The 25616-nt window shown below is 43.7% G+C and overlaps 2 protein-coding genes and 1 pseudogene across 2 annotated transcripts; all 3 read right to left on the bottom strand.

The window, feature by feature from the left end:
• Positions 1-1511: 1511 nt before the first annotated feature.
• Positions 1512-5305, bottom strand: LOC136499675 (disease resistance protein RGA2-like; annotated as a pseudogene).
• Positions 5306-10995: 5690 nt separating this feature from the next.
• On the bottom strand, positions 10996-13830 carry LOC136501288 (uncharacterized). The gene is made up of 4 exons (XM_066496790.1): positions 13457-13830; positions 13292-13352; positions 12289-12433; positions 10996-11557 (listed from the first exon to the last, which is right to left on the bottom strand). The coding sequence occupies exons 1-4, from the start codon at positions 13689-13691 to the stop codon at positions 11306-11308; spliced, it is 693 nt and encodes a 230-aa protein (XP_066352887.1). The 5' UTR covers positions 13692-13830; the 3' UTR covers positions 10996-11305.
• Positions 13831-18558: 4728 nt separating this feature from the next.
• On the bottom strand, positions 18559-22259 carry LOC136501289 (reticulon-like protein B23). The gene is made up of 4 exons (XM_066496791.1): positions 21941-22259; positions 19670-19811; positions 19229-19298; positions 18559-19061 (listed from the first exon to the last, which is right to left on the bottom strand). The coding sequence occupies exons 1-4, from the start codon at positions 22165-22167 to the stop codon at positions 18946-18948; spliced, it is 555 nt and encodes a 184-aa protein (XP_066352888.1). The 5' UTR covers positions 22168-22259; the 3' UTR covers positions 18559-18945.
• Positions 22260-25616: the final 3357 nt, after the last annotated feature.

Below are 25616 nucleotides of genomic sequence, written 5' to 3'. Positions count from 1 at the left end.
ATTTTTGCTTAATAAAAATTGGTTTTCAACCATACTTGATATACATGAGCTATTGAATCAACTTTCGTTTAGCATTTTTATTGATCATTTTAAGTTACAAGAAATTTATCTACACATTCTATCACATGCATTAACATATAAACATGATGCCCATAACATGTTTTAGTAAATGATTTAGTGTGTAACACTAAGGGTGTTACACTTACTAACAGTAGTGTGATCATGAACAGTTCTGGACGCACATTAGCTGGTGATGTGTCTGTTTGCTAGTTGCTAGTGGCTTCTCTTGTTGCATCATCTCCAGAATCTCGTTATCCTGGTGACAGACTGACAGCAAGGCAAGAGCAGAATGGAATCGCAATCCAAAACACATATTCAAATCAAGGGGAATAGCTTTGACTCTTACCTGTTGCACATGCAGCTCCTATAGTAACCCTTGATTTTACAATTAGGAGGGCATCGCTTGCCACCTGCATTACCTCCTGTAGTTTGATGAACAAACATGGAGAACTAGTTCACTGTACATCAATGAATGCTGCTGCACCCATGAAAAGCACAACTATATAACAATATAAAGTCAACAAGTGGCTTCCTCCCACTAATAATAAGCAGAAGGTGATAAGTTGAACACTAAGGTCTCTACTGATCCTTTGAACTGACTGTTGATATGGCTACTATAATAGTAACCCAAACATATCATGCTAGTGACTAAAACAATTATAAATACATGAAGGAAAAAAAGAGTTGAGCAGATCTACTGACAAGTTTTGGGAATAAGTACCGAAAGGAAGAGGCACCAAATAACCCAAAAAATAAAGAAGTTCAGGTCGACAATTGGATTGAGCTCCTAAATAATGTAACTGATTGTGTATGGAGCGGTTCTGCATATACGATACGAACCTGTTTTACATACGCGTTAAGGTACATGCAGATGCTTGACAACTCAGAACCATGCATGGATACAGAGACCATCCTGTGACGCTGGAAGAATGTGTAATTCCAAGGCGAGAGAGACCAGCACAGTTGATGAAAATAAAGTGAACCGATTACTCCTATGCAACAGTAATTTGGCGAACCACAAGTGAAAAAGATAATTGATCTGACGTTTTACTTACGAGGTTCAAAAATCATGGGTAAATTTGGTGCGCACACAAGTGCAGGAACCAGGGGGGGCACAGCCACGAGCCACAGCCCACAGCCCACAGCCCACACAGAGTGTGAGCAGGAGAGTGTTTGGTACCTTCAGACGATTCTCAATACTGGAACGGTTCCTGTTAACCTGCGCCGGAGCTGCATTCGATCTGCCCCCCACCCGTAGTTGTGACGCGCATACAATACTCGCAGTGAGCTTGGGATGATGTCCTCATGCAGCGACTGGATGATGGCTGGATTGCAGCAAGCTTGGGAGGGCCTCCTTGGGCAGCGACCTGATGGCAAGACATTTGTGGATGTGCAGTTCTTGCAGTGAACTCGGAAGGCCGTCTTGGGGCAGCGACTGGATACTTTTGCAGTCAAAAATCTCTAGGGTGCTGGAGGGAGGTGAGGAGCTGGATGGCTCTCTCTTGTTCCTTGGTGAAGCTCTTTACCTCGTTATCCAAAGAAAAGACTAGTTTGGTGAGGGAGGAAGAGAGGAGGCTGCAGATGGGCGTAGCAAGGATTCCCTTGACGTCATTCGTCTTAAACTCCCCCGGTTTTGGTGGAAGCCCTTGTCCATGAGACCATGAGGCCTCATCAGGGTCCGGGCTGAGAAGGAACATGGCTCTTCCCGAGAGTGATAGCTTGGTAAGGCAACCTTGGGCGAGGAGAGGCCACAAGCTGATATTTTTAGCTCTCGGACCTAGGCTATATCCATGGACACTTAAATTCTCAAGGGAGTTGAGGTTTGAGAGAGGCACTGGTGTCTCCACGCTAAGGTTGAGATTTCGCAGGGAGGCTGGGAAAGGGAAACCACCAGGAGAGGAGGAAGACGAATAATAGGAGAGGAACTTGCCAGGAACATCTATTACCAATGAACGGAGGGAGCGCAGACCTTGGAGCCATCCTCCAGCTTCCTAGATTCCCAGCTCCTGCACTAGTCCTCCTCTGTTGTCGAGAGTTCCAGTCCACCTCCCTTTGCAGTTGTTCATTCCCTGCGAGATCCATCTTGTCGTCCAATGATGGTGATGTGGATATTGCTGCAGCATTTTGCTCCAACACACCCAACCCTGTCAGTTTCCTACAGATAAACATATCTAGTTTTGTGAGCTTGGGAAAGCAGGATAGTAGCCTTGTCAGCTCCTTCCCACTGCAACCATGGAGGCCCACCCAGAGAACTTCAACTGGGAACTGATATCCGACGTGGCTCTCGCCTACCGGCAACAAATTATAGCCACTCCAAATGGACAGTTTCTTCAGGGACGATAACATCCTGAGGTGATCCAAAGGTAGAGGCGGGCAGTCAGTAACTTGCATTGTTCGTAGTCCTTTTAGGTTATTAAAATCCAGCACCTTCCAGAATGCCCTATCTGAAGGACCTCTACCCTTAATAATTGACAAGCTCACATCGGATCCATCATTTTTGTAACGTAACCTTCCCAAACCGACCAAATTACCTGAGCGCACATCTTCCATAGTAACCCAACACGGGCCATGAGTCCAAGCAATAGGAGGAAAGGACAAAAGGTTTGGACAACCTCTAATGATAAGCTCCCTGAGTCTAGGAAACCAAGCCATGGTGGGTGCTTCTTGTAGGCAGCAAGTAGGGTGAAAAACTGGGACCACAGATAGTTCAGGACAATACTGGATAATGAGCACCTCCAAATGAATGAACAAATTGCAAGGCACATTTCTAACACAACTACTTTCCACCTTTGATGTGGGATGGCTCACACTGTGCTGGCAGCTCACAACCCACTTTCTTAATCTTCTCACCTTAGTAAGTTCTAGCCTTTTCAAGTTGTGAAATATTTGACGTTGTATGCAACCCATGTGCTCTATACCAGACTCATCAACCAGAAACAACTCTCCCAACGGTGGAAGCTCTTTCCAAGGTACATTATCAAGCTTAAGAGATTCCAAGTTTTTAACACAGAGGTTTGCACCTAGCCATGTTGGGCAACTAATACCTCCATGCCCTCTAATGCATAGGTGACGAAGGTTGCTATGTGGTCTGAGATTTTCCAGAACATCCTGTTCATGTATAAGGTCCTTCTTGCGCCAATCATCAGTATTCCATTCTAATTTTAGTTCATGTAAGCAGCTTTTGTGCATCAGTTTGGCTCTAACAGCTTCCTCTTTTGTTTGCACCTTTTCAAGATCACTAATTTCAAGTGATCCTCCAAGCTCTGTCAACTTACCGAGTTGACTCAGCTCAAAACCCTTTTCATTTGTCACATTAAATTTCCTTAGCTCCTGAAGGAACTCTAGTTTTCCCACCTCAAATATACCAGTGTGACGCTCACCAACTGGCACAAGAAAATGACGCAGTTTTACAAGGTTGCTTATATGCCCTTTCAAATCAAAGGAACCCATCCATCCTTGTAGATCTAGGACCTCTAAATGATAAAGTCTAACCAAAGCAGCAGGTAAGCATAAATCAAAATCACGCCAAGGTGACTTCATCCTTAGGTAGCGAAGATGAACAAGCTTTGAAAAGTTGTGCAACATATCCTTGTCCACATTAATTATATGATACTCCAGACAAATAAATAGTGCGAAGGGCTCTAGCTTCCCTTAACAAGTCACCAAAAGTCTTGGTAAAGCTACCATGGTATGTTCCAAACAATATAAGAGAATATGTTTTCAACTTTCAGCCTTTTACCTAATGCAGCAGTATCCCTTTTAAAATCTTCAAAAGTCATTCTATCACCAATCTCTATGTCATCTATAATGATAGACAAGTGACGTACATTAGGGGATATTTGTATGGACCTCACATTTGAACTACGTATGCTCAGGCATTCATACGATGAAACCTTTACTGCTAACTCATATGTAGTAGGTCATGGACAATATAATAAGGACAACCATCATCTTTCTCATTCTTTTTAAGAAATCCATGGTTAACCAAGTCATTTAAATAGCTCAGCCCAATATCTTCAATTCGTTTTTTATGATCTGATGACTGTAATATACCTAGTCCTATCCACAAGTGAATTAACTCACTACTGCCAAATTCATGATCTTCAGGAATAAAAGCACAATATGAGAAAACATTGCTTCAGATTAAAAGGAAGATAATCATAGCTAAGCTTTAGAGCTGGCATAATGTCATTGTCATTAGTTTGTAGCTCCCATTCTTTGCTTTCTAGAATTATTGTCCAATGGTCTGAAGTAAGTTGGTTTCTTAGTAATCTCCCAACGGTTTTTGCTGCAAGAGGGTTCCACTTCAAATTGGTCACTATTTTGTTTCCAGCATCAAATAGTTCAGGATGGTTTTTCCATGGCTGTTGATGATCACCAAATACACACGCATCAAATAATTTCTATAGGGCAATCAATTGTCTTAACCATGTTTGCCACCTCGAGTTGTCACTATAACCATATTGCCTCTTCCTTCCCTTTTCTAAAAGGCGCTAGCATTTTTTTTTTCCACTCATCCTCATGATATGTCCACATATCATCCAACACAAGTAGAAAATGCTTAGCTTTTATTCTTTGTTCAATTAGCTCTTGGTCACTGCTATTTTCCTTTTCTTCTTCAGTTTTAGGTATTTTTGTTACAGCTTCCTGTGCCAACCTAGCGGCACTGAAGGTTTGAGAGACACATATCCAAACTAAGGTATCAAAATGGCTCTTCAGTTCTTGGCATGGTAGGTGCCGTCGAGCGTGTCCTGGATGCAGAAGTAGTCGAGCTCATCGAGCACGTCGTCGGCGCTGTCACCAGGCGGCGGAGCTCATGCAGCAGCGTCACCAGCGCGGGGCTGCGGGGCTCCCTGTCACGGGCGTTGTCCAGCATCGCCTGCGCGTAGAGCAGCTCCAGCTTGAGCTCGCGGATGTTGGGAGCGAGCCCGGTGGTGGCCGCCCATGCCTCCAGCAGGCCGTCCTTGACAGGGTCCAGCGCCTTGCCCACCACCCACAGCGCCGCGTTGATGGTGTCCGCCTCCATGCCTCCACGTACCACGCCTTCTCGATGTAGAATGCTTCATGCGAGGAAGACAAAAGCCAAAATAAATGCTCAAATAGATGTCGCAGGCAATAGAAATGAAACTTATTAGCCATCACCCAAGGGAAAATTAAAGGAGCAATGAGAACTCAATCACAATTCACAATCAACACTTTATGCAACCCACAAGCCACAAGCTGCTGCTGCTGCTGCCGGCCGATTCGAAAGATGTGTGAGCACAGTGCATATGGGCAGGCAGCGATAGATAGAGAGGGAATAAATAGGAGAGGTGACTTCGTGGATCAGACACGCATCAACGAGGAGTGAAAGCTAGTCATGTTCCTTTAGGCCCCGTTCGGTTCCTGGGGATTGACCGCCGGGAACCATTCCCGGCCGAGTTTCCTTCGACAATTTGAATAGCGTCGGAACTGTTACGGCCAGGAACGGCCCGGAACAGCGATAACCAAACAGGCCCTTAGTCTTACCTTCCTTCCTTGTGCTTGCAAAGGAACGGATCATCCCCATATTGAATGCTATGCACGTATTCCCTGAATCCCTGTCCGGGCGCAAGCAAACTACTGCAGCATCTATTCCTTGCGTGCCTTTGAAGCCTATTGGCGACGCCTGCTCTGCCTCTGCACCCAATGGTTATTCTGAAAATTTGCTAGCAGGGGGGCAGTGCCCAGTGCCCACTGTGCCACCATGGCCTGCAGCCTCTTGACCCTGGGTTTGTAGCAGTAGTGTGACTGTGTTTTTTTTTTCTTTTGAAAGGAGATTACCTCAGCTTTTAAGAAAGCCAATAACCACGTTCATTACATACTGGGGTTTCCAGTTTGAAAATTACTCAAAGAAAAACTCCCACCTTGGAAGGTCACAGCAACTCAACAGCAGAACAGAAAGAAAAAAGATCGAACATCTAACAGAAACTCTAGCCACTAAAGAGTAACAATGTCCGAGCAAGGGGCCGGTAAAATGAGGCTTCTTATGCATCCAGTCCGACAAGCCTTGAGCCAACTCCTTCAGCTTGGCAGCGTCGCTCCCCTTGTGTAAACTGCACCACATCCGCAGAGAATTGATTGCATCTGGATTAATAGGGAAGCGCTTCTCAATAGCCATTTTATTTCTATTCTTCCAAATTGACCAAGCTAATCCAGCAAAGAAAACAAACAAAATCCTTTTAGGCACCCCCAGCCGCCTTGTCAGCCACTGAGCCAACAGCTCATTAACAGAAGTTTGGAAGCTCTGAAGGTTAAAGGCGTCTCTAATACAGCACCAAATGTACTGAGAAAAAGCACAACCAAACAGAATATGATCAACAGTTTCAACCAAGTTGCAGACACTGCACAGCGGGCTACCATGCCAACCTCTCCTTGACAAAGCTAAGGCAGTCTGTAATTTTTTGTGAAAGACTTGCCATAGAAAAACCTTAACCTTTAGAGGGATTTTGCTTTTCCAAATAAGATCATTTATTTTGTCATTGACCCCCACATGGGTAAGACAATTGTACAGAGACTCAGTTGAATAAACCCGAGATTTCTCTAGAGCCCAATAAACTTGATCTTCTCCCTGACCATCTACCTGAACCCTTTGAAGCAACTCATGTAATTCCCCCCATTCACGAAGAGACTCACCTATTAAACATCTTCTTAAAGGAATATCCCATTCCCCATTGTTCCAGTTTTTGCTCACAACAGCTTCAGGGTTCTGACAGATTGCAAAAATATTACTAAACTGTAATTTCAAGGGTACCCCCCAGTCCACGAATCATGCCAAAAACTTACCCTATCACCCTTATGCACATTATACTCAGCTCCACACTTAAAGAGATGCTTAACCTTGTGTAAACTCCTCCAAAACTGAGAAGAGCCCACACTAGTTGAGATGTAGAAACCACCTTTTTCAGATATTTGGCTTTCAGAATTCTATACCACAACTCATTAGATCCTTTTTCAATTTTCCAAATCCATTTGGTAATTAGGCATTGATTCATTAAGTATTAATAATCCCCAACCCTCCATGGATCTTGGGTTTGCACATAGAAATCCATTTGGCCATATGGTATTTGAAAGTGTCCCCAGCACCTTGCCAAAAGAATTTAGATCTAATAAAGTCCATCTTAGCATGTGATCCCTTAGGTAGCATATAAAAACCCATAGTGTACATAGGGAGATTTGTTAGGCAAGAGTTAGTTAGAATTAATTTCCCCCAAGAGGACATAAACTTGCCCTTCCATGGGTCAAGTCTTTTCATCATCCTACAAGACAAACCCTGGAAGGCTCCAATGCCTAACATCCTATCAGACACAGGGATGCCTAGGTATTTGACTGGAAGTTCCCCTAGCTTGCAGTTCATCATGTTGGCTTTTCTTTCTTTTTCAGCCTGTGTAAAGCCAAAGAATATCACTTCACTCTCGTGATAGTTAATTTTTAGCCCAGACAGCCACTCAAAGCAATATAATGGGATTTTCAAGTTTATGATTGACTTATCAGACCCATCTGTCATTAAAACAGTGTCATCGGCGTATTGTATGTGAGAGACACCCTTATCAATTAGTTTGTCTAAGACGCCCACAATAAGATCCCTCTCAACCGCTTTGTCCATCATAGCACTTAGGGCATCAGCCACTAAGTTAAAGAGGAGAGGGGACAGTGGATCCCCTTGCCTAAGCCCCCTCGTAGTCCTAAAGTATGGACCCTTATCCCATTCATATTAATGCAAACTTGCCCCCCTCTAATAGTTTGCATAACCCAATTTATCCATTGATCAAGAAAGTTCTTCCCTTTCATTGTTTCTTCTAAAAAATCCCATCTCACCCTATCATACGCCTTTTGGAAGTCTATGAAGGCAGGTTCTGGGATTCTTTTCTGAAAAAAAAATCAGAGTCCACCGAACTAGACGAATTTCGGAAAATTCGGACCGGTGTCCACTAAAAAATTGAATAAAATTTGAGCAAATTTGAACAAAATTTCTCCAAACAGTCAAACATGGTAGTGGGCATGCACAGGGTGCATACGGTGCTGGTGCAGAATGCACAGGCGATGGGGAGGGCGGCGACGACGAAGTGGTGGCAGCAGGTTGGGCAGATGGCAGCGACGATGCGGCAGAGGCAGTGACGGAGCATCGAGGAGTTTTTACTACAGTTTAAGCATACAATAATTAGCCCACCATAAAAAATTCACCACAATTGGACCATAGAAACTACAACTATGAATTATTCTATTTAATTACAGAAAAACATAGATCTAAAGTTATAACAAAAAATTTGTACTAAATCATATTATATTATATATTCACTGTGTAGATCTACTCATGTGGAGTCCAACAAAATTGAATTTTTCATTTTGTGACTTTTTGATCCATTACATTTACATGGCGAGGAAGAAAGGGCGAGTTGGCAATTACTGGATCCCCTTTACACTCTGTAATAGTAACCCAAAACATTTCATGCCACTGAAAAAAACTAATTATTATAAAGACATGATTTCTTTCTGTTAGCTAGCTGCACCAACTCTACCGAGAAGTTTTGGAACTTGCTCCCGAAAGGAAAAGGCACCAAATAACCGAAAGAGCAAAGAAGTTGAGATCAGCAAAACTGGATTGTGCTCCTAAATAGTGTAACTGATTATGTATGGGGGCGATTCTGCATATACGAACCTGTTTTACATACTGGTGGAATGGAAGTGGAAGGTACATGCAGATGCTTGGCAACACACAGATCCCCCATGCAGATCCTTGGGCAGCGACCTGATGGCAGGCAGCACAGTCGTGGATCTGCAGTTGTTGCCGTAAACGTCTTTGGGGCAGCTACTGGATACGTACGTTTGCAATCAACAATCTCTAGGATGTTGAGGTCGGGAAACGAAATGGGAAGCGCACGCAGAAACAAAACAACGTTGGCTGAACAAAATTCTGCTTTGATGTTTCCATGCAAAATCATGTACAGAATAACTTTAGAAGGTCCTGGTTCAGTTAAAACTACTCAAACCAACCATCATATGCTTACTACATCAGTATACCTTGACAGAGAAGCTACATGTCCGAAGAACTGAAGACTACTGCAACAGCACCAATTGCAGGAAGCTACACATTATAGCAACGGCACATTCAATCCAACATGTACAGAACTAGCAGGTGACAAAGGCTGAATGGAAACAGTGGCACGGCACTTCAGGAGTTCTAGTCATCAGAAGAAACCTGCAGTTTGAGATAGGATAACATCAGTTACTATAATCTTTCACCTGACAAAGCTTTTCCAGTTTTTGACACTGAAAAGGCCGAGCTGAGCTCATATCTATTCAGTCAAATGCTTGGATGTCAAAAATGGCTTTACTAACCTGACCAAAAGTGAGGATGCTGGCCTGGCTGCAGCTGTGGCTGCCGGATATCCTCCTCGATGTCCATCGGCTCCGCCTGTGCTGCGGCCAATGGTGGTTCTGAAGATTTGCTCCTTGATTCAGTGCTCAACGTGCTGTCATCGAGGACAGCAGCCTCTTGGCCCTGAGTTGGTTGCTGTGGTGACGGTGAGGGCGGCATCAACATGGTTGGCTGCACCTGCACAACAACTGGTGCTGCACCAGCGTCTGCATCTGCCAGTGGTTCCTCTTCTTCCATCATCTCCGGGATCTCTACCTCATCCTGATGACACCAAGCAAGGGTCGCAAACATGAAACCATAAGCAAGTGATCTGAGTGTTTAAGGTGCACAATGTTGATGGCATCATGATCCGTCGTTCGACAGCACAACAATGAGAATTCTTAACTGAATTTCGGTATCTTGCCATGTGGATAACATTCCATAAGGATCCTGAAACCACATGCGAACGTGCTAAAGCGTTGTACTTGTACATCGATGCAGGAACTTGGAATCCAAAGAGAGAATAAGGAGTTTTTTTAGATTATTATGCCTTTTATATACCCTACTATATAAAAGCGTGTCTCCGTACTCAGACTGTGAACGTCTTGCTCAACTAGCATATAGTACGAGTATCAACGCCATTCTATGGCAGACCCGTTTCATACGATTTTTTCAAAAACAAAATCGCAAGAAACAGTTCAATTCACCAATGAAAAGAAAATCACACCCCCAAACTGTTCTATATGACATACCTGCAGTTTGATCCTCTTGGGATCAAGGAACATGGAGAATCCATGGCTTTCCTCAGCATCCTTTCTCTTTATGTTCACGGCCACAAGATTAGCCATGCCCCCAAGAAGTCCAAACACTAACAACTCAAAACGACTTGGACAAGCTCAAGCTGCCATTCTCGTAACCTTTGATTTGGGTATATAATGAGGCGTTTGGGCCAACTTAATAACTACCGGGCAAGAGCTCACCAGCAAACCCAAACGCCTTGGATCTGGATTAGTGCCTTGCAAATTTAACGATTTTGTGATGTTGACCAGTTTGTAGTTGACTTTTTTTTGCCTGTTGTGAACCTGTGATACTTGCCTTTGGTTGGTCATACCTTCGTCGCTTTTATTTTTATCTTTGTTCTCTGCCATTGTTTGTGATAAGAAAAAAAAAGAAAGAGACTGCTTATGCTATGGTTGTCATTTGTATGTTCAGTTAGCTGGACGGCTGCTAAGGACAACATAGAAAATCACTAGTAGCGATGATTCTGCGCTTGACCGTACTGTTTTGGTCACATGTCATAGTTTTTTTAGGGAAAAAAATTAGCCTTCCACGTGCTACGCTACTCAGTCAAAAGGAAAAAAGCACTTTATTTGTCAGTCTTCACCGGTGATTATTTCTGAAAGCTGCACAAAGGATGGCTAAAGCCATGAATGCATGACCAGGACTACAGGGTGAATATCTTATTACACGGCTGCACCAAGTCATACAAACTCGTCATGTCTTCAATAGTACTGATGTACTATGAACGAACAAAGAAAATGCAAGGAACCACGAAAAACAATTTCAATCGACTGGTATATCATAAGGTTCTTGGAAGAAAATGCAAGTACAAAATCAATATCGTTTATTCCATCAAACAACTACCCCATGATATTGTGATTCTCTATTACAGCAGTAACAGGGCAGGATTCAGCCCTGGCAGGCGATAAAAATCACCACATGGACTCAACGACATACTTAACAACAGGTAAAGGATTGCCTCAACTGCCGGTTGTATAATTAGCTCAAAACTCGCTTCTTTCAAAGAGCCAACCAGATCTCTGACTCTAACCAATGATTCTTCCCAGAGAGCCATGAAGTATCTTTGCACTACTCAGTTGCGCTGACCAGCAGGAACTCCCCTTCACATACTAGATCACCACCAACATAAGCTTTTCCTTCCATCTTTGCGAGTCCAAACCTCTTCTGATACTTTGTCAGTGTCATCCTCATGATCAGTGTATCCCCAGCAATCACTGGCTTCCTGAACCTAACTTTGTCAATCCCAGCGAAAAAGAAGTTATCTCGAGATCCACCAACTTCAGGTTGCAGCATCACCAGACCCCCAACCTGGGCCATAGCCTGTGGATAAAGGTACAAATAGTTACTAATGTGAGTTATTGAATCCAGGCATGCAGTCAACAAGATACAAACTACGCGTTAATGCAGGCAACTACAAGCATATCAGCTGGTTGGGTAAATCTAATAGAATATTCTGATTCAGACTACATTACACAGTAGACAACAATCATAAATCTAATGGCGTAGCCTGTATGAAAGTTTACACTGCTGAACCTAGCAACTGCTACATGTCGATATATTGGGTAGCTATGGTTCACAATAGTCATTTTATGCCAGAAAACATGTGAGGAAATCAATTACTATCAGCAGAATGGCAAAGAAGAAAAGGCTAAAAGAAAAAAAGAGACATACTATTAATGGAGATATATGTGCCATATGGCAGTGTACTATGTGCATATAATAACTGAGACAAACAAAAACTTCCATTGAACTCGACATAAAGCCTACTCATATGAAAAAATTGCATAACTTAAAATTATTGTTTATTTATGCAACTTCTAAAAGACTGTAGAAAAAAGAAAAAAAAAAGGGCAAATTATGATCATGGCCATCCCAACATCATATGAAGTCATGGTGGACATAATCTCAGGATGAAATATTACAACCATCCTTCAGTGGACCGAGAATTGGTTATCCCCTCTGGTGATGTTGTAAGGAGAATTAAATTATATCAATTATCAGTAAGATCCAGACCGTAAACATGATCAGCAACACAGTGAATTGGTGCATACCTCGACCATGAGGACACCAGGCATTATAGGGCGTTCAGGAAAATGTCCTGGGAAGAAGTTATCATTTATCGTAACATTCTTGATCCCCACCGCATATTCTCCAGCCTTGTATTCAATTACTCTATCAACCAAAAGGAATGGGAACCTAACATGCATACCCACATGCATAGGTATTAGATAGTTTTAAAACATTACAAACCAAACAAGTGCACAGTTATTTCAATGATGATGCTTATCGATCTCTACAGCACAACACATCATAAAATCAAAAGGCCATGGTACCATTTTGGATATTCAACATTTCAACACCCTTTTCAGTAGCAAGTAAAACTTGTTGCAGATATGCATGAGATCCAGGGTACAGTTGCATATAGTACGATAATACAGATCAAATATTTGGAATCCATAAAGAAATGCAGCTAAAGTACTATGTATCAGGAGTCAATATGGAGATGGAATTGTGGCGACTACAGCAGCCTCTACAGCTAAGACAATAGTGAAGTTGCAGCAGCCCTTGGTGTTTTGGTGCCAAAATTATACTTTGGACTTTTCAGTAAACAATCAGCAGAAATTGCACTACATTTCAGGTTTACATCAACTATCCACCTTGCCTGTAAACACATTTTCTGATTGTTTCTTTCCATTGTTTAGAAACAACCTGACTTTACGCCAGCTCACAAGGAGACCAAACTGCTAATCTATCCTCATTATCTCAATGCTTCAACTCTATATCTTGAATAGCCTCTTAACAATGTGTACAGCTAAGCTCTATGCACATGGGCCTCTAGTCCTCTACAAGACTACAACTGCAGAGATCTAGAGGTGTGAAGCAGCAGAGTTAAAGCACTGTATGCTCACCTCTTCTGGTAAGTCAATGCACGGTCAAAATTTCAATTACTGCAAGGTGTTGCATCAGCCTGAGAGTTGCGTCGTGCGATTGCAATCCCAAACATGTCTGAGCAATCCCAAGAGCAAGGAAGCAAAGCAAGCGACCGGCACTCACCTGTGGGGGAGGATCTCGCGGATCTGGTTGATGTCCATGACGCTCGGGAAGGGAGGGAACCCTGCAGCACACAAGCAAGAAGCAGCGCGAAAGCTTAGAGAAACCCAATCAGCAGGAATGCACAGACGAGACGGGTGTAGGCATGAGGAGAGGAAAGGGGCTGACTTTTCTCGATGGGGACCGCCTCCGGCGCCGTCTCCACGCTGTCACCATCCGCAGCGCGGCGAGTGGCGAGGCGGCGGCGCGGCGCCGGCGCCGGCGCCGGTGCCGGTGCCGCCGCGACGGACGCGGAGAACGCGCGCTGGGGCAGGGCCAGGTGGTGCGCGGCGGTGCGGGCGGCCGGGAGTAGGGGCGCCGCGCGGCAGGCCGCGGCGGATCTGGGCACGGTGGCGGCCTCCATTGGCGCGGCGCGGCGCGGTGGCGGACGGCACGATGCGCGGGGGGAGCGAGCGCGAGGTGAGCAGAGCAGGAGGAGATGGCGACAAGAACGAGGATGGTGAAGGGCCAAGGGAGCGACCGAGGTTTTGCGGGGGCTTTGCTTTGGGAACTCCGTTTCAGGTTGTTGGTTTTGGTTTGCTTCCACTTGGCTTTTGCCACTTCATTTTGTCACTAGCTACTACTCACTCAGTCCAAAAAAAAGAAGAAGCAATTCTCCCTTATCAATGAGTCAACCAATTTAAGCTTTGTCTGAAGTTATATTAAAAAAAATACTAAATTTTTTTATAAAAATAAGTATCATTAGATTAATTATGGAATATATTTTTATCATGAATTTATTTGAAGACATAAATGATAATACTATTTACTATAACATGGTCAAAGTTGAGCAAAGTTGATCTACACGGATCCCATAGTTGCATTCTTTTATGGACGGAGAGAGTAGCTAGTAGTGACCATATATTTTGTCAACAAATTCCCCTAGAGATTTCAGGCTCATTTCTTTGGTATAAGTGTAGGGTTGAGATGGCGACTAGAGGGGGTGAATAATCGTTTCTAAAACTTAATCGCGTCGGCTAACCGAAATAAGTGCGGAATTAAAACTATCGGTCTAGCCAAGCCTACACCCATCTACTATGTTCTCTAGCACCTTGCAAAAATCCTAATTAAGCAATTAAGGTGCCGGGCTAGCTCTAGCTCATCTAATCAATTCTAGAAGCAAGGTCACACAAACCTATGCCACTAGTATTTCAAGCAACGGTGGAGCTCCTACACATGCTAGTAAGCAAAAGCACAAAGCCACCTAAGCTCACTAGCAATGCTCAATAGCAAGGCTACACAAGCCAAATTATAGAGCGCAAGTTACTTAGTTACACAAACTAAGCAATATAACTAACAAGGTTACACATACTAATTTAGCCACGCAAGGGAGCTACTTCTATGCTATACAAGCTAAATGGTAACTAGCAAGCTACACAAACTAACTAATTATAAGAGCAACTACACAAGCACAATATATATGAAAGTAATACAAGCTTATGTTGCGCGGAAAGCAAACCACCGAGAAGATGATGAAGACAATGTTGACACGGTGATTTTCTCCCGATGTTCACGTGCTTGCCAACACGCTACGTCCCCGTTGAGACAAGCTCTAAGGTTGCTGCGGGTCCTCTTGCTAGTGGTGACCCGCAAGTCACACTCTCCCACGTGGAGTGCTTACCACAAGCTCTAGCACTTGACCCGGACGGACCACTTGTCGCCCTTCGCGTCTCGCTCTACTAGAGTTGCTCTTCGCGGCTCCCACGGGACGAGCACAATGCCCCTCACAAAGCTCTTCTCTGGAGCACCGCACAAGCTTCTTGCGGGCTTCAACGGAGACCACCACCAAGCCGTCAAGGAGGTGGCAACCTCCAAGAGTAACGAACGCCACCGGCTTGCAACTCGATCACCTAGTGCCACTCGATGCAACATCATGATGCAATCGCACTAGAATCGCTCTCTCACATAATCGAATGATCACTATCAAGTATATGTGAGATGGAGGGCTCCCAAGCACTCACAAGCATGGACACAAAAATCCCCGAGGTGCTTAGCCCAAGCCATGGCCGAGACCACCTTCTATTTATAGCCCCATGGGCTAAACTAGCCGTTACCCCTTTATTGAGCAAATTTCAGAATGACCGGACGCACCCTGCCAGCGTCCAGTCGCTCTACGCCGTCCACATGTCGCTCTACGTACAACCGGAGCCGCCCGATCTCAACAGTTAAGTTGCAACCAGACGCTGCTACGCTTGAGTCCGATCAGTTCTGTGCCGTGCGCCTAACTCTAGCGCTGCCTACGTCACCATATGTCAGCACTGACTGGAGGCAGACCCTGAGCGTCCGGTCACTCTTCGCGCCAGCGTCCGGTCACGAGACCGAGACTACGCGCTCACTGCTGCCACTGACCAGACGCGCTGGTCCTGCCAAGGCCAGCGTCCGATCAGTTCTGCGGAACCCTGTCTTTTTTGTACAAGGCGCCGGTGGCACCGTTGGACTGTCCACACTCTACAGGCGGACACTCCGCCGGTGAAGTTTCAAACCCTTCTCGCCTCCGTTTCATCGCCAAGTTGATCCACATCAACTCTAACTTCATCTCCTTTATAAATGTGTCAACACCACCATGTGTGTGTGTGTGTTAGCATTTTCACAATCATTTTCCAAAGGATTAGCCACTCAACTTGCCACACCACTCGCTCCTAGCGACGATGCAAAGTTAGATCACTCGAGTGGCACTAGATGACCGATATGCAAGCAAGTTTGCCCCTCTTAATAGTATGACCATCTATCCTAAATCCGGTCATAAACTTCTCTACACACCTATGACCGGTGAAATGAAATGCCCTAGGTTATACCTTTGCCTTGCGCATTCCATTCCATCTCCTCCAATGTTGATACAACACATGCACCAACCAATCACCAAATGATATGATCCACTTCATATCATCACGTGACCGTATTGGTTCATCGATCTTGACTTTACTTGCTTTTCACCATTGTCTTAGTCCATCGGTGCCAAGTCTTACTTAAGCTTCACCGCCACGCGGTCCATCACTCCAAAGCCTTCGACTTGCCCTTCACGCTTGTAACCGGTCTATCAAGCCAAGTCTTGTCTTGATCTTCTTCACTTTGATCACATGACTTAATGCCATGTCTCATGTGCAATGAGTTCCTTCATCATCACATGTGTGAGCTTTGCAACATCTCCATGCCATTTTTACCTTCATGGCATATGTTGCTCACATACATGTACTTGTGGACTAATCACATATGTATCTCATATAAACACAATTAGTCCACTTAGGTTGTCACTCAATTACCAAAACCATACAAGGACCTTTCAATAAGTTAAAGTGATACTCTATCAATTGGAGCATGTTTGGATACCAGGGCTAATTGCTAGTTTAGCTAAAAATAGCCCCAGTGCATCAAACAAGATGGCTAATTTTTTTTAGTCTTTAACTAGATGTTAGCCAACTAGCTAGCCAGCCACAGCTAATTTAAGCTAATTTTTAGACCAATTAGTAACTAGCTATAGCTCTACTAAAAATGCCTTTATAATGGAAGCCGGATAGAAATGGCTAGTTGGACAATAAGATACCCATACTGAATGTAGTTAGAACAAAGCCTTTTTTGACCGGTTATTTGCATTCTTTTGAATTTTGTTCGAGATTACTCGATAATTTCTTAGAGATAGGAGATGCCACTAGTTAAATACAAAGAAAAAACCTCAATCATATGCTAGTCAATAATAACATACTCATGGTACAGGGTACGGATTGTCCAATAAATCCCTTTGAATTGTGAGTGGAAATGAGTAATTTACCCATCGACACAACGGATTTAGGTCTCTTAATCCTTGCCTTCAAAAAGCACCAAACAAAAGTAAAGATTTGTCAAAGCAATTGCTTTCAACTTAGCCAGTTTTCCATAGATAATTTTTAACAAATAAGCCTTCCAGACTCATCATAAATTTTTATAGATAAAACCATTATCAAATACAGTATCTGAATCCTTTTTCTCTTTCTAACTTTCCTCTTTCAAAATAACATAGTTTGCCCAGACTTCATGTCCTCCATTGGTGCGAAAAAGAATGAGAATCCCCCCATTGACGCATGGCTTAATCCCGATCACATCCTGAGACAATAATAGAGCGAATAATTAAAAGAGTACTCCACCACGAGCAGCGAAAAGCACGCTTAGTCAATCCTCACTCGACGGCTCCATCCTTGATCAGAAAAAAGCCAAACCACTCAAAAACCGGATCTTTTTTTCTACCTTTATAACTCACTCTATTATTCCACTATCACCACACATATTAAAACTCTAAGGACCACTTTGGTAAGGCGCATGGAAGCATGACTCCATTAAGGACCTCTTTGGTAAAGCCTAGAAAAAGCTCAAAATAATACGGGAGCGGCATAACTTTAGTAAAGTACTGGACCCCTTAGGTAAGGCTTCTAGGCAGATAGCACTAGTAGCCTTAGAAAAAAGTTTATGTTCCATGTAAGAGAGCTATCACCCAAGCTAATATTTCTCCAACCGAGACACAATGCCATCTTCTTCCCCGTCGATCCCACCACTATCCTTGGTCCCCCTATCTCTGTTCTTGAAATCAGCACCCATGCATTTCTCTCTCTGTAGTGGCCCTGAGCAACTTGACCTCGCCACAATGCTATCCCAGTTCGCTGCTTTGCGTTTGTGTCAGACGAAGCTAAAGCCACTTCTCCAAGAGCTTCTCACACTCTGAGGGGGTACGGTTTGCTGTGACTTGGACCTTTCGTGCCTGACATGGACCTAGGGAAGGCCTAAAAAAGCTCTGACTCCCAAGGGACAGCTCCACCAACGGACTTTTACTTTTAAGGTAGCTATAAGTATTTTTTTTATATTTTAATAGAAAAAAGAAAAAAACTAGTTTTTCATTAAAAATTAAGCTCTTACGTCATATGGGACTATTTATGTTAAAGTTATGTACTAAAAATTAGCGCTATTAGAGAAGTTAATTTAAAGCTAGTAACAGAAACTCTATCCAGTGCCCTAACAAACGGATACCAAAAACAGCTTTTCGTAAATCCACCACCGAGTCAGAACCCTTTTAAAACTAGAAGCTTGGCAAAAATAATAATAAAAACAACCTTCTACGGGCTCCTGTCAACGATACTCTCAAAAGCTATTCCTGCTAAACTTCGACTAGAGAAGCAGGAACCAGAGCTAAAGTTATTTTAAAAGGAGCTGGAACCCTACCCAGCTGGTCTTAAATCTGTCAAGCAAATAGGATAACAACGCCTCGAAATGCATGAAAGTCGGATCTTTATTAGATTACACGAACAACGCAATCTCATAGCCCATCCTGCATTCTGCAACTGCAGTTTCAGCTACAGGTGGTAACCGTTACAGGCAAAACACACCATCAGGCCACACCATCTCACGACCAACCATATGAAGCCAGGGAGATCTGCAATGAGCTCCGAAAACATACAAGGTGCATCACTGGCATCTCGTAAGTTGCAAACGTGTTATATATACAAAGATCATTACTCCATCATTGCTAAACACCAGGTACAGTTGTGATATCGTAGGGCAGCCATAGATGCTATATTTCAAGCTATTAGCCTGCAGGACCATATACAGAAAGTGGAAGAAAAGAAAAACTCTGCAATCCATGTACATGTGGAAAATCACGCGGTATCCTGACTACCGCCCAAAGAATCCCTTCCCACAGGGACCCAAGAAGGGAGCTGATCAAACAGATCGGTGCTTTGTGCAAACATGTAGAGGCAGAAGATGCATAGGGCTGGGCACGCAACAAAACAGGGAGTCATTAGTCATCATTCTTTTTAGAGCTTAATTTCTCATATAGAAAAGCTTAATTTCTCATAAAGAAAAAGTTTTAAACAAAGCATATACACAACAAACAGAGAGCAGGACAGCAGGGGAAGGGTTAGTTTGCTGTGTTATTACCAGCATAAGCAACCGCAGCGCCTGACACCACCCTTCCCAAAGCAGCTAGGAAATACAATGTAAAAACCACCTGCAAGGTCGTAGATCAGTGTAAAGCACAATAAGTAAGCATGACAAGGAGGGCCACCAAACTTATTTTCTTTTCTACAAAATGGTTGTAGATCAGTGCAATCCAGAGAACATGAATTTGGCAATTAGAAGATCAATCAAAACCACATTATAAATGACATAAGGAGCCTTGATTCTTTTCTCTACTCCATTTGCATGCCACAGAACAGCTCGGACAAAATGAGAACTCACTAGTTAACATGCTTCAAATGCTAACAAGTTGTAGGTTTAATTAGCATGAGCTAGTAACACACAAATATAATAGAATTTCAACATTTGTTTTTGTCTCAATCCTCAGGGACAACATATAAAGTCAAAGTTTTGACAGCCTACCTTGAAAAACAGCTTCTTGTCATGCCCAGTTGCAGCCACCCTTAATACAGACTCGGCAGCTCCTATTGTGTTAGCCAAGGATGCAACTATGCTATTTGCCATCTCCTGAGAGATCTGCCATTCTAGAGGATCCACAGGCACCCTGCATGCAAAAACATTAAAGACAAAATAAGGCACTGCAATACCAATTTCCATTTATATAAATCATAAACCACACGTAATTCGTAAGAAAGGTCTAGCTAAAATGATGGCGGTTGTCATTCTTTAATTGACCAATGACTTTGCCAATTGCCAATTGTTGCCAACATCAGAACTGCTTTATTCAGGAAAATAACAAGAACATACCATCCAATATTATATGGTATAGCGTAGCCCTATTTTTGAAAACAAGCCTACTGTTTTATTTACTAGTAATACTTGAGGATAAATCTTAAGAAGTGGGATAGTACCAGCAGGAAGAAAGCACCAACAATTTAAAATTCAGTAATACATCATTAAATTTAACGGGAATACATCTAAGTTAAACTTAGAGTTCAGCACAGCCTTTTGTTGGTAGAAGCACCCCAAAAAAGTGAATCAGATCAGGTAGTGGTGGGTAGTTGCCATATTCAAAATTTCTAATCATTCTGGTAAAAAAATCAAATATATTGGAAGTGATTTATTTACAATAGTTAAGAACTGGTGCAGAATTATTCCAGTTCCAATACTCAGAATCGGTATAATTCTTGCCAGGGTATGACAATGTAAGCAAGATAATGCTGCCTTATACACTGATATTTTTGGTATTATCACCACAATGAAGAAATAATGGAATTTTCTTATTTGAAAACTCAAGGCAAATCAAACTAATCCAGTGGCTGATTAAGTTTTGAACATTTTTTCTTTCTAATCTGCAAATTTGTGTGTTTCACTTCAACCTTTTTAGTACTTTTAATGTGCTCTAGCATGTTCATTCTGCATTACAATTTACCATGATATTGGATTATTGGTTTCTAAATAGCAAAGTTGGTTGCTAGCACCAAGTTTACCATACAACAAGCAAAATGGTATATTTGATCAAATTTATACAACTAGCAAGCTGGCTGCAAGTATCTTACACTCATATAGGACTTTTCATATTGATACCTATGGACTTTTGCCCAAAAATATTATAATTGGGGACCTATAGTTGATTTGCTCCATTTATTTACCTGTCCCTTTCTAGCCTTTCCCCAGTTTTGAACAGCCTACTAGCCACTAGCAGCATATACTCTCACTAGCATACGTACTCCTACGTGGACGAAGAAATCAAGAATCCTAGCCAAGCTAGATGCCATCTGGCAGATAGAAATGCCTAGAGGCCAGAGGGAGCAGCTTAAAATTACGGGTTTGTTTATTCCACACTAGCTATAAGCTACCTTCGAAGATGTTCAGGAGATTACTGATTAGTGACCATTTTTTCCCAGGGAATACATAGTAGTAGAAAACTGGTGCTGGCAGGGAAAGAGAAACCAACAGCCAGTAATGCTGCATTAGTAACAGGAATAAATAGATATCAATTTGAAGTGTTCAGTTGGTAAAAAAAAAAAACTTGAGAAAGTGAATCAGATGAGTGCCAATGGATGTGACTGATAGTTGAAGAATTCTATTCAAATCAGTTTGCAATCTCAAAGCATCCGGAAGCAATAGTAGTATCCTTCAGAAGTGGTGCAGCCACACCAAGGAATGGCCTTGGATGGATATGAAATAGGCAACCTAACTCCAGCCAAGCGTCTAAAGCCCATGCTCTTTTAGTTATTCTGATGTGCTTTATGTTTGTGTATTCTCTACACAAGCAACCTGCTGTAGGTTTCTACACATAACAAAATCAGTTGTTACTGTTAAACTTTCCAACAAAACAGAAACTCGATGCAATTTCATTCCAGTAACACCACCAAGAAAATCGGTCACCGGTATTATACACACGCATGTCCTACTTCATACCAAATAAGCATTTCCCCAAATGATCCCTGAAATTGAGGAAACATAGTTGAATAGCCCCTCTTCATTTGCCTACCTCCTTTCCCCTTTTGTTGCATAAGCTACAACTACCAGAATCATCTACTACTAGCCTGCTACTGCGAGCCGAGAAATCAAAGATTCCTGCGGGAACAAACCATGACACCTAACAATCGTCATAAGTTCATAAACAACCAGCAAGCTGAACCAACAGCACAAGAAAAACAGAACTGCTTCGATTGAAGCGCAGAACTAGCAGAAGGAAGCGGATGATAAAAAAAAAGGGGGGCTCACGAGATGTGGAGGTGGCGGAAGAGGAGGCCGAGGATGGAGAGCGAGCAGAGGAGGACGAGGAGCACATCGGCGGCGAGGGACACCGCGCTGGCTCGCCGCACCGCGCAGTGGTAGTAGACCAGCCCCCCGCACACAGCGCCCACCGCCCACCGGCCGGCCCCCGTTCCCCCTCCGCCTCCGTTCCCTCTCGTCGCCGCGGAGTCGCCGTCGCCGCCGGTGGGGTCCATGGGCGCGTCTGGTGGCGGTGGCCGGCTTCTTGGACCGGCTCCCTCCTCTTTCCCACCGTCCTCTTCTACTGGATGGGCTGGACCAAGTCACTTCATCGGCATTTCCTCTCTTGTGAAAATTCATACGTAGAAATGATTTTCGTTACAAAAGATATCGACTAGGTAGAAATATTTTTTTTTGTCTGGTTGTTAGAAAGAGTCGAAATATTTTTTTTTTGTCTGGTTGTTAGAAAAGATATTGAATATGTATTAAATCTTTTATTTATAATATTATCTAAAGTACGAATATGTCTTGTATTTTAGGTATTATTATCGGAGATAGCATAAATATTTCGCTTGCTGGGTTCCACATATGCCGTGGACAAGTCGACCACCAAGTTTTCAGAACGCTCAGCGTGAAAGTACTTTTAATTAGTGACAGATTTGGTTGGTTGGCAGTTGTACATAACTGGTGGATTTTATTAAACGATTGGATTTGCAGTTGTACATGAATGGTGGATGGTTATGTCTACTAGCTGGTTGCAATGGATTTCTAGTAAAATCCACTAGTTCAATTTATTTACTTAACACTGCTACATAAATTGTTTTCACAATTGGCTAAAATCGGTCTTCATAGGCGGGTGCTCCATCCGTTGCTGATCATCAGGTCTCTATAGAAATTGATTTTTAGAGATGGGTGAATTTATAATCAGCCTTAGAAATCGATTTAGGAACGGTTGCAAATCAGCCCACATTATAAAAAGCGAACAAAAAAAAGCAGGGCTCACACACCACCATGCCCCGCGCTTGAGCACGGCACTACCATAGCGCCACGCCTGCACCTACGTTCGTGGCCGCCGTCACGCCCCCGCTCGATGCTGTTGGCCTCATGCGCCACTCATCACTTGTGTTCACACGCCACTGCTCACCCACGCCACCTTCGATGCTGAGCTGGCGCTATTAATAGCTCGTCATGGCCATGTCTGCGTGCCTGACGTGGCCATGCTGCCCGCCATGTGTGCTCGGCCTGTGCATGGTCCGGTTAATGCGGTTTGTGGGTAAGACCAACCCAAGCCGTAAGAGTTTCTGTTTCTACGGTTTAGGCTATCTGCACTCGTCGACCTTTATTTCCATCTTAAAAAAGAATATTTTATCCTAGTCATCGAGATTCTCTACTCTATCCTTATTTCTTCCGCACCCGTGTTATCTCTATCCCATACTCTATACCAACTATTCCATATTTTATTTCCCTCCCTTCCTCTTTCTCTCTCTCCACAACACACACTCTCTCATTGCTACAGTGTCGCTATATTGTTTTAGCGGGCTGCTCTCACGCGCGGTCTGTGGCGATCTGCTGTGCAGCCGGTACGCTCCCGGGCCGTTTACAGGCGCGTGGTGCGCACCACGCGCATGCTACCGGTAGCGTACCGGTAGCTTTAGCGCTACCCGGTGCGAACAGCCTTAAAAACCACGGGTTAGACGGCTTCCACGGGTTAACCGATAGACAAGTCCGGAACAGGCCGTCGAGCGAGGAGCCAAGGACGCATATGCGGCGGTGGTGGCGTAGGTGGGTCCGCGGAGGGGATAGCAATGATGGATGGCTCCTCATTGTCTAACCCACATTCGGATGGCTGGCCAGTTTTTTTTCAGACGAAGCAGTGTTTTTCTCTCACAAAAACCCAGTTGCTACAGTTTTCCAGCTGCAACAGTGCGAAATTAATGCCAGCCGAACAACTTCTTTGTTGCCGCCGCTCATGGCGACAGAGTGGATTTGAGCGGTCCCCGGTCGGCACGCTGAAAGCTCTAGTTTGGTTTTGGTGAATTGATAAAACCCTAAGTGTTAACCTAGTTTATCAAGTGATCATGAGATAGGTAGCACACTTTAAGTGGAGAAGCTAATAAAGATTATAGCATGGCAATTGTGATGACATTGTGATGATCAAGGGCTTAAACTTGAATGAAAGAAAGAGAAAAACAAAAAGCTCAAGACAAAGGTATAAACCATAGGAGCTATTTTGTTTTGGTGATCAAGACACTTAGAGAGTGTGATCACAATTAGGTTTGATAGCTGTACTATTAAGAGGGGTGAAACTCGTATCATAATGCGGTTATTAAAGTGCCACTAGATGCTCTAACTCATTGCATATGCATTTAGGATCTAGTGGAGTGCTAACACCCTTCAAAATGTTTGTGAAAATCTGCTAACACATGTGCACAAGGTGATACACTTGGTGGTTGGCATATTGGAGCAAGGGTGAAGAAGTTAGAAATAAAAACAGAGGAGATGCCAGCGTCGGTCAAGTGACCGGACACTGGATCCAAAAGCACCGGACGCTGACTACCTGCGTCCAGTCATGTTGACTGGCGGTACAGAGGCTAGGGTTTACCACCGGACGCTGGGCTGTGTCCGGTCGAGGTGGACCGGACGCGTCTGGTCGAGGAAAACCGGTTTTTGACCCTTACTGTACTTGACCGGACGCTGAGGCTCTAGCGTCCGATCAGTTTTGCCGGAGCGTCCGGTCAGCTTTATAGCCGTTGAAAACTGACGATCAACGTTTGAAGCTGGTGACACGTGGCGTCCATCAGTGAACCGAACGCTGGGTCCAGGGTCCGGTCAGTTGGACCGGAGCGTTCGGTCAGAGCGTAGTGTGCCCAGTGAAGGGGTACAAAAGCTCTATTTCATGGGGGCTTCTATTTAAGCCCCATGGCCGGCTGTGGCTCACATCTTTGGCCATTTTCATTGACATAGCAACCTTGTGAGCCTAGCCAAAGTCCTCCCACTCATCTCCATCATTGATTCATCATCATAGTGAGATAGGGAGTGATCCAAGTGTATTGCTTGAGTGATTGCTTCTAGAGGCACTTGGTGTTCGTGTTTCGCTGCGGATTTCGCTTGTTACTCTTGGTGGTTGCCGCCACCTAGACGGCTTGGAGCAGCGAGGATCGTTGAGCGGAGGTGGTGATTGTCTCCGGCTCCAATCGTGGTGATTGTGAGGGGTTCTTGACCTTTTCTCGGCGGAGAGCCAAAAGGTACTCTAGTGGATTGCTCATGGCTTGTGTGATCCTCATCTTGTGTTGGTTGTGCGGCACCCTATTGAGGGTTTGGCGTGTGAAGCCAATTAGCGCGTGAACCTCCAAGTGAGTGAATCGCCACAACGAGGACTAGCTTGCTGGCAAGCAAGTGAACCTTAATAAAAATCATTGTATTCATCATTGATCCCAAGGTGATTGGTCTTCATTGTTATTCATCTTTGTGATTGACTGGTTCTTCATCTACACGGCGGTATAACTATCCTAATCACTCTCTTTACATTATCGCAAACTAGTTGACAAGCTCTTTAGTGTAGCTAGTTATGAGAGCTTGCTTGCTTGGTTGGTATGGCTCTTTAGTTAGCCTTTAAGAGTACACTAACATAGGGTAGTGTCATACCTCTTGTGTGAATTGACACTATCTAAACTAGAATTGTGGT

The sequence above is a fragment of the Miscanthus floridulus genome, chromosome 13, assembly GCF_019320115.1.
Source record: "Miscanthus floridulus cultivar M001 chromosome 13, ASM1932011v1, whole genome shotgun sequence".
Taxonomy (NCBI): domain Eukaryota; kingdom Viridiplantae; phylum Streptophyta; class Magnoliopsida; order Poales; family Poaceae; genus Miscanthus; species Miscanthus floridulus.
This window is presented reverse-complemented; position numbering and strand designations above follow the sequence as displayed.